Raw genomic sequence first — 10,005 nt, 5'->3', positions numbered from 1 at the left:
GAACACCTAAAAGAATGATTCATTATACTTAATTTTTTTGGACATGTATTGGTTGTGGTACTTGACAAAGTATAGAAAAAGGAAATTAGAAAGTCAAAAAGGGCTGACTCTGCGAGCTAACTTTAACATAAATTCAGGCACAAGACGTCTACGTGGAGGTGCAGCTGCATGTTTGGCTAAGGCTTCTGCGTCTCCAGCATGAATCCGATGTACCAAATCATCAAACATCTCATCGGTACCACCTCTCATTGGATCCTGCAGCATTACATCCATAGAGGAATTACATATACATATGCACATTAACAAAAGACCTCGAGAACACAGTGCAAAGAAAAAGGAATAATCAAGCAAAAAGGAAAAGAAACAACACTGACAAATAATCAATGCGAGTGCAGCTTAGTTTCTGAATCTTCAATAAAGCTTACGTTACTAATATATTTTATAAACAATTTCTAGACAATGCCAATTATGTAAGCAAGTGTTAAATAGTATCCAAGAGATTCTCCATTCATTGGATCCGAAGAAAAAATTAATCAGGTCTGCATGAACTGAAAGACCTGTCTACTATTGGGAGAAAATGAATTCCACAGGAAATGAGTGGTTATATACTCGCATATTTCAAGGTTGTCAACTGTAGAAAGTCCTTTTATAAACAAAAAGAAGTTTTGCCTTTTGTTGTGATGTTTTGTAAACTGGATACACATCAGAATGATATTAAAAATTTGTATGAATCAAACATATGTTACACTGATATTGTAATTTTGCTGGTCATAGTAACAAGAGGCACACGTGGAACCAGGGGTGAGCAACGAGTCAGAACCGGACCGAACCGAACCGGAACCGAAAGAACCGAGAACCGAGAACCGAAATAGGAATATTTCAAGAATCGAACCGGACCCGTTTATATGTAAGAACCGAACCGGAACCAACCGGAACCAACCGGAACCGAACCGAAAGAACCGAATTTATATTTTATTTCATATTTATTTATTTTGCATATTATTTTATATTCTAACTTATTAAATTTTGACTAGTTTTAATTATTTATTAAGGGTAACTTAGTAAAAGAAGATTTTTATTAGTGGTGGATCATTTTGAATTCGATTACTTTCTAATATTTAAGAAGAAAACTATTTATAAAAATATTCAAAACTCCATATATATATAAAGAAACGAGTAATACAATAAAAAACATATTTTTCTTAAAATTTATTATAATATTATAAATAAGAAAACATAATACGTAATATATATATATATATATTTTTGTATTTATTCATTTATATACGGTTTGGTTCGATTCTTACGGTTCTAGTATGTTAAGAACCGAACCGAACCGAGAACTGAAATTTCTAGAAAAATAAGAACCGAACCGAACCCGAATTAATTAAGAACCGAGCCGGAACTGCAATTTTTAATCGGTTCGGTTCTCCTACGTGGAACTCCAACTACTCTACCTAGATACAAATTTTGGTTTAGCAGGGTAAGATTCTAGTAGTCTAAGCTTAACCTAGACAAAGTACTCTAGTGCTATACTCAATTATTTACAATAGAGCAACCATGAACATATTGAACATGGATAAATAAAGACAGCTATCATTCATTCACCTGCAGAAACAAATCTGTGTGAGTTTTTCCTTCATACAAAATTGACTCAGCTTCAACTCCAGCTCTTTGGAGTGTGTCAGCAAAAGTTGTGCTGCAGAGAGCAAGCAAAGCCATAAATAATTGATTCTAGGAAAGCTTGAGAAGATCTAATTACAATAAATTAAATTATGTTTAGCATGCACTAGCTGCCGCCTGCCAGTGCTACCGAAGGACTGTGTATCTAAGAAATCTTTAGTTCTGTGCTCGGTACCAAGTAGAGTCCTATATGTGAGTGTGTGTGTGTGTGTGCAATAGAGAATATATGTAGCAGACAACTGAAGATATGCAATATCAGGGTTGTACAACTAATAAAGTTATACTGTAGCTTTAATTTAAGTAACAAATGCTTTGCAGCGAAAGTTTTGAATCTGTTTAGTTTTCTAATTAACTGCGGGAAAAAAAATCATAATCTGCTTCAATCTCAATGAAGATTCTAACCTGGCATCGCATGGTATGGAATAATCTGCAGTACCGTGAAAAAGGGCAATAGGAGGTAGGAGAGAAGCTGCACTTCTAATATTAGGATCTTTTAGCATAACTTCAGGAGAAAACCGTCGCAAGGATAATTCACCTTCCATTATGCTGTATATATGTTTAACCATGACTTGTATAAGCTAATTAAAAGGAAATCAATCACATTTAGATCACACATGCTTAAACTACAGTTTTCGCTATCTCCCTGATCCGTACCTTAAAAATAATGAACGGTACAGACCCTTACTATGAAAGTAATCAACCAGATTCAACAAATTGTACCTGTTAGCACATGTTAAACAATAAAGATATAAGCTTACTATTAGTTTTTATTTTAATGTACAAATAGTAAAAAGAAAGCAACATAAATTTTTGAAGAAGAGACCACATATTAAAATTGTTTTTAATGGCATCGCAGGTGGGTTTAATATTTATGACAGGCAAAAATAGATAATTTTATATACCACAGAATCACAACACTAGGCCAAAGTAGGAGCATGGCAGAGACCAGTTGCCGTTACATGTTTTACAGAAAACACTTGGGAAGAAGACTACAAGTTAGAAGCTGTTGCCTAAAGATTTACCCTCCAGATAAACCAAAATAAGCTTTTATTTGAGAGACACTCCAAGAAATTCGTTCTCCGCTAGACTCTTTAATTGCCTGGTCCAATAGAGAGCAAGCAGCAATATGTGCTCCAGCTGACTGTCCCATCAAAAAAATTCTACAACAGGAAACAATCTTAGCAGGCAAGGAGGAAATAAAATTATGAAAGAACTATCAGGAACAAAAAAATTAATACCGGTTAGGATCACCACCATATTCAGCAATATTATTGCATATGAAAGAAATCCCTTGAGAGGCATCTTTTACCATATCACTCATAGTACCCTGAGGAAAATTTCTGCAAGTAGACATTTGCCATCAGATTGGGGGAAAAGAAACCAGCTTAAAATGCATCCTTACTTTCAAAATTATAAACAAAGCTTCATCAGACCTAACAAACTAAAAATCCAATCTTGATGAATCCAGAACATTTTACACTCCTTTTGCATGCTAACCTGGATAGTCCTCAAATGGATGATGTTCATTTAATAGCTCTTAAATAACAAGGACCATTGTCTATATATAAACTATGGCCACTAGGGTGACCCCTGTGCACTTGTTGTGTTAAAACATTGCAATAGGTAATGCAGGCAACAGATAAATAACTTAAATGTGTAAATTTGTAGAAACTAATAACCACAGATTTTATTCTAAATTAAACAATGAAATTAATGATGAATAAAAGAATATAAATCCTTAGACTCAGAGATTAAGAAGATCTCTAACACCTAAACGTAGAGAACAGATTAGATTTCTTAAAAAATTACTACTGCTAGTACAATTATAGTTCATGTTTCAATTATATATATGTTCCTCTTAAATAATAAATTACATGAAACTTAATTCTAATAAAATACAATATATTTTACTGCAAAAAATTATCTTCTGTGTCAGGCACTGATATATTTTGATCTAATCAATCCATTTACCTATGCGAATACCAATTGTCACAAAGTTGTAAGAATATTAGTTTCAATTTATATTGGAGAGATCAATGCAACAAAGCTTAAAATGTATAGCATAAAATCTATGTTATCACCAAGTTGTACAATATTTACTGGATATTTAGTTATGTGGATCGTGGAATTTATATACATATGTATAAGGGAAATAGTTAAAGTTGTGAAAGACCATGTAAGAATCATAGTTAAGAACTGTCACTCAGAACAGAGTGTATAGCATGACAACGTCAAAGAAGGTTATGGGATAAGATAAGATAAATTAAAATACTGTATACCTATAGTCTATGCATGCCACTATGACATCTCTTTCTGATAACTGTTGTCCTAACAGAGAACCCCAAGCCTTGTAACTGCATTACAGGGACAAGAAAAAAAGTAAAAAGGTATTATGTTAAAAACTCCCATACTAACTAGAATTACAAGGAAACCTCCAAATATGTAGTAACACTTATGTTTTGCTTGTTTCTTTGTGTTTCTGCAACAATAATCTCTAAAAATAATAAATTATCAAAAGTTCCAGACAGGCTTTTGGAAACCAAGGCATTAAAAATCTTTAAATTATCTGGTTCAAGCAATGACTTCTATAGTATGAACCTACTACTTAACTATAACATTACCGCTTTTTTTTAAGGACTTCTCTTTGACCTGGAAGAAAAGACCAGTACATTTGTTTTATTGAACTGAATTATATCTACAGGTTAGATATCCACTACCCCACTACTCACCCAATAATCCATGCGCCGCCAGTTACAAATGCAACTACTGGCTTACTTCCGTTTGTATCTTTTGGTAGATATAAATCAAGCCTGCAATTTTTCAGTTATTAATAATTTAAACAAAAAAATGTAACATGGTATGCCCATATTTAGCGAAAAAAAATGGTACGCCATCATGACCTTTCAACATCCAAGAAAATATATGGAAACAGGTGATACCTATTTCTTGGTTCATCCCCATAAACTACACCTCTGCGAATCTGATGTGAGAAAAAATAGTAGTACCCAACTGCAATAGAAACCGAAATTCTTATGCACCACAATCAAAACGTATCACTAGAAATGGTAGTAGCATCATTATAGATATTTTAAAATTACTTGTCGCGTTTCAGAGACTAACTGGATATTGATATATAGAATAAATTGGAGCAAATTACTTGTCGCGTTTCAGAGACTAACTGGATATTGATATATAGAATAAATTGGAGCAAGTTCCAACCTTGCACAAAACCAGGGAAAAGTAGGAAAGCATAACAGCCAAGAGCAAGAAATTTAACGACCCATCTGTAGCCTACCCTGAACAAAATAAATGATCAAAAAGAATTCAACTGTTTATATAACAGCATATCACCACAGCCCAAAGTTAACAATGGAAAATGAATTTCTGAACGATGTTCAGTTCAGTAGTAAGCTATTAAAGATCAGAACAATATGTTCAGAGATTAAGATTGACAAGAAAATACAACAGGCAGGTTGTACTTCAACTTACTGATTCAGTTTAGGCTGATTCGCAGACTAGTCTTGTAACTTAATCTATCCTGTATCAGCATAATATCAGTGTTTCCTTTATGCAGATTTGAGATTAATAACCTATTTATCTGATAAGTTATATATTTGTCAAAGAAGGGGAGTGAGGATTCAAACCACCAACCTGTTTAATCCTAACTTGTTAGTTTAAAATTTTCAAATTATGATTAGAAGTCATAAAGGAAAAACAAAGGCCAGGACGGAAAACTATATAATGCATAAATCCAAAAGAGACAACAGTGCAAGGTTCAGCAAGGCTTTAAATTTTGGATACTGTAACAAAATAACAATTATACAAATTCCTCTATAAAAAAAAGCTGAGGAACTTTCAATGAAAACCACGACTAAAATTTAGGCAAACATAATTTTAGAAGTCCAGGGCAGATGTAAGAGGGTAATTGAAAAAGATGATCAGCATTGTAACAATAATGACCAGATACAAGAGGGGTCAAGTATGAAGCTGCTTGTTCACAATGAAAGCAATTGTCCAATAATTGTATTATCTGCCTACAACATCTGCTCACGTATTGAACCTCAAGTGAAGTAACTAATTTCTACAAGTGATCGAAACACAGATATATGGCTTTTTATCCAATCATCCATTTTAACAGAAACAATGTACCAATTACCGTAAGCACTAACTTGAAAACACACATACAAATGCAGAGAGAAATCGAGTTTCACCAATTTTAACATTACATTTATCTTCTCCCTGACAAATAAAACTTAATTTATTTCCAATTCGGACATTGCATTTATTTTGACTATCATAATACACCATATAAAAAATGTACAGAAGCAAAATTGAGCAATTCTTACCCAAGATAGCGCAACAAAGTGAAGCTAAGTCTCGAAATTCGATACGTGTCAACAGCAGCCTCAGCAACCTCATTACTCAAACTGTGACCATTACTTGCACGATCAGACTCGGGAGAATTATCTCCGGAGTTTCGCCTCCGCCAGGAGCTCAAAAACTTGGAGCCTTTTCGAGTATTAATTGAATTGTAACTACTAGACCTAGGCAAAAGAGGCTTAATTTCAATTTTATGTGAGTGATCAGTGTCGAGAGACGAGACGGAGAGACGATTTAAAGGAAGGTAGTAATCGTCGGAGGAACTGTCGTCGGATCTGAGGAACATAGTGGTGGCCATTGCTGACGGTGGCGCCATTGTGGAAGAGGAGGATGATGTTTGAGGGGGCGTTGTAATGGGGAGTATTGGTGACAACATTTCGAGGCTTTATATGAGAGAGAGAGAGAGAGAGAGAGGGACGCAGAGAGAGAGACGCAGAGAGAGGGGGGATAGAGTAAACAGCGAAGCAAGGCGGAAGCGTTTAAGTTAGAAGTATGTATGAATCACACGTAATGGGAGAGATGGAGGAGAGAACAGAGTGTTGTTGCTTTGTTGCTTTTGTTTATTAGTGGGACTTTGCGATTGGACGGCTTGTTGCCAAGTGTTTAATTCTCATTGGCCTTCATCCGCGAACAAGTTATATACTTTTGGTCGCCCCAAATAAATAAAACCAACTAAAACTGATGAATGTGTTGCTTAATATTTTAACTGGGCTGGCTAAGCAGCAATAAATATATATAATATAATTGGGGTGGCCCAAATCCCCAATCTTCCTTGCATTAGTCCAGTACTATAATTGTCTAAAAGAAGTTCTTATCACGACTCACGCTGAAGCAACATCTATTTTTTGTTCAGAAAATATCAAGATTATAAATAGGAGGAATAAAATTGTCAATCCAGAAAAACAGAGTTTATTTCATTCATTAAATTATGTACCCTTTAAAAATTAAATTATGTACATCAACTAAGAACAATACTAGTATATTATGAAATTCTTTGAATTTGTGATTCCGGGATAAATGATTGTGCTTTAAACGTATCATAATAAAAGTAGCCATTAAAACTCTTTCCAGCATCCTGAAAATAAAAACAAGTGAAAAAAAGGAAAAATATATTAAAATAATAAAATCATACTCGATAATTATTAAAATAGAAAAGAAAAAATCTAAGAAAAAAAATCTTTAGTTAGACACAAATAAGCCAAAAACAAATAGGCACATTATTTCCTCCGAAAACTCAAAAATTATGCTACCAAAAGAACGCCCATAAAAGGTACAAATAAAAGTCCAAAGCATTAATAGACCCATTAGAAGTAAAAATAAAAACCTTCAATCAAGGCACTAATGTTCCATAAATCTGCAAATTATGACGAAATATAAGTTACAACATTCATAGTAAGGTAAGATAGAGTGTGGAAGAGAATTCAAGAATGGAGTAATAAAACTTTGTCACGAGCGGGTAAAACAGTCATGATCAAGAATGTTGCTCAGTCAATACCTTCTTACTGCATGTCTTGTTTTTTAATCCCGAAATCCTTAAGTCAAGAAATCGAAAAAATGATGAACGGGTACTGGTGGCAGTCTAGTAAGAGCAACAATAAAGGAGTTCAATGGCTTGCTCGGGAGAGGATGTGCATGGCAAAAAGTAAAGGGGGGATGGGTTTCAGGAGTCTTACCGGCTTCAACTTGGCTTTACTAGGGAAACATGTATGGAATTTTATGTCAAATTATAATGTTCTGGTCACTAGAATTTACAAAGCTAAATACTTTCATGATGGCCAGTTGCTGAAAGCGAAAAAAGGTTCTAACTCAAGCTTTATATGGATCGGATTGTGGAAGACTAAAGAAGAGTTATGTAAAGGATTCAAGTGGGTTTAGGAGATAGAACTGACATCAATATTTTCAGTGATCAATGGCTACGGGAAAAAAGATATTTCTGTGTGGATAATCATCATGTTAATAGCGTCAGAACTGATAAAGTTAGAGCATATTTTCGTTCTAATACTAAAGATTGGGACGAGTATAAGATACGCCAAATTTTTCACGATGACGACGTCAAGTGCATTATGCAAACTCGAATTCCTCAAAACCAAATCAAAGACAGAGTTGCATGGATGACTGCTGCTGATGACAAGTATTCTGTTAAATCCGGATATCACTTTTGGTACGACCGTAATGGAGACATGACCGCTTTAGTTGAATCGAGAGGATGGAATAGGCTCTGGAATCTTGATTTGCCTCATAAAATCAAGATTTTCATGTGGAGGTTCTGCAGGAATAATTTACCTATCAGTTATCTTTTAAGGAATAAAGGAGTATTATGTCCGATTACATGTACTGTGTGTGAAGTTGATGTGGAGCAGTTATTACATGTATTCTTTGACTGCTATTATGCTAAGAAATGCTGGGAAGAAGCTGGTTTGGTTTACGATATGAGAGCAGTGGAGGATGCACCCCAATGGCTTCTGGAGAAATTAAGCAATGGCATAGCAGAAACTCTAACTACTATTGCTAAGGTTCTACGGGGTATCTGGTTTGGTCATAATAAAAAAGTGTGGGAGTCTAAGTTGATTGCCCCAGACACTATAATTTTGCTCAGCTCTCGTCAAATAACAGAAAGGCAGGACGCGTAAAGGAGGAAACGAGCTTATGACCGAGGACCTGGAAATACAGAAACGTAGGTAGAGGTCATATGGGAAAAACCAGAAGCAGGATGGACTAAACTCAATGTGGATGCTTCATTGTATGAGGGAGCTCCATCGTTCTCAGTTGAAATGATCCTCATGTTAATGCAGGTGAGTTTATTATGGGCAAAAATATGAAAATAAGTGGAGTAGTGACAGCCCTTGAGGCTGAAGCTATAGGTGTTCATGAGGCGTTGATTTGGATGGAAGAAAGATCAACTCAGCAGCAGGTGGTGATTGAAACCGATTCTCTCCAGGTGGCTAATGCGTTAAACAAGAATTCGAAGTACTTTTCAGAAGTAGGTAATACTCTGGATTTGTGTCGTGCTAAAATGAGAAATAGAGATAGTTTGGTCATCAGTCATGTTAAGAGGTAAGCAAATAGGGTAGCTCATGTTATGGCTAGAATTCCCTATTTCTTGGATAGCTTCAATTTGCTTTCTGATTCTAGTTAATAAAATCTTTCTTTTCAAAAAAAAAGTATATATAACAACACAACCTGGGCTAGTATCAATCCCAGTATCAATCCCAGAACTATTTAAATATAAAAATTCTAAAGAAGCAACATTTCTAGCTTATAATTTTTCTCAATATGATGTTATAATATGTTTTTAATTAACAGAATTTGTCTATTGCATTTATAAAATATATTTTACCTATTAAGTCCTGGGAAAAAATCATAACTTCGACTTTTTATTTTACATATTAAGTTTTGGAAAAGAAGCGTAATTTTTCGGTGTTGGCAACTTCTGCTATTATATTTGTCTCTACTAATTGTACTAATGAGCATATACTAAGAATTAAATTTTTTTTAATTTGAAATATTTTAATTTGTGTTTGTTTACTTTAATCATTTTAAAAAAAGTGCCCAATTTTAATTTTGGAATACTTCATATCTCAGTTTATATAAAATAATCTAGTGCTACTTGGATATCCCACGTACAAAAGTTGAGTATTAAAGTTAAAATTGATCATTTTTTAAGAATGATTATTTTTTTGACTTTATATAAAAAAATAATTTAAAGTTGTGCTTCACCCAATAGTTTTCAGAAAAAATGATGTTGTATTTCTCGTAATTTCTACCTTCTTAGTTCTTAGCATATAATTCATGAATCAACTAAGTATATTCCATCTTGGTCTTGTCTCTACTTTGTAGCATCTTATAATGAAATGAAATATTATTGCAGGGTCATTTCTAATAATGATTCAAAAATTTAAATTTAAATTTATTCAATCCAAATTTTTGATGAACCCTAATAAT

The 10,005-nt window shown here is 34.0% G+C and overlaps 1 protein-coding gene across 2 annotated transcripts; it reads right to left on the bottom strand.

Moving 5' to 3' along the window:
* LOC141667117 (isoprenylcysteine alpha-carbonyl methylesterase ICME-like) lies at window positions 1-6,635 on the bottom strand. Of its 2 annotated transcripts, none has more exons than XM_074473482.1 (11): window positions 6,030-6,635; window positions 4,903-4,979; window positions 4,623-4,692; window positions 4,413-4,493; window positions 3,963-4,037; window positions 2,922-3,023; window positions 2,706-2,843; window positions 2,338-2,403; window positions 2,086-2,229; window positions 1,609-1,699; window positions 1-255 (listed from the first exon to the last, which is right to left on the bottom strand). In XM_074473482.1, exons 1-11 carry the CDS (start codon window positions 6,437-6,439, stop codon window positions 94-96), a joined length of 1,416 nt encoding a protein of 471 aa, XP_074329583.1. In that variant the 5' UTR covers window positions 6,440-6,635; the 3' UTR covers window positions 1-93. The 2 variants fall into 2 exon arrangements, with proteins under 2 accessions (XP_074329583.1, XP_074329585.1); XM_074473484.1 differs by having other exon boundaries at window positions 4,903-4,974; window positions 6,030-6,247.
* Between the last annotated feature and the right edge of the window lie 3,370 nt (window positions 6,636-10,005).

This window comes from Apium graveolens, chromosome 6 (assembly GCF_009905375.1).
Source record: "Apium graveolens cultivar Ventura chromosome 6, ASM990537v1, whole genome shotgun sequence".
NCBI lineage: Eukaryota > Viridiplantae > Streptophyta > Magnoliopsida > Apiales > Apiaceae > Apium > Apium graveolens.
This window is presented reverse-complemented; position numbering and strand designations above follow the sequence as displayed.

Bases quoted from the DNA above. Each gene is read 5' to 3' on its own strand.
- LOC141667117 (XM_074473482.1), bottom strand. From the start codon at position 6,439: ATGTTGTCACCAATACTCCCCATTACAACGCCCCCTCAAACATCATCC. The intron at 4,693-4,902 runs GTTGGAACTTGC...TTTCTATTGCAG, and splicing joins TTTCCCTGGTTTTGTGCAAG to TTGGGTACTACTATTTTTTC. The intron at 1,700-2,085 runs GTTAGAATCTTC...TGCTCTCTGCAG, and splicing joins TCCATACCATGCGATGCCAG to CACAACTTTTGCTGACACAC.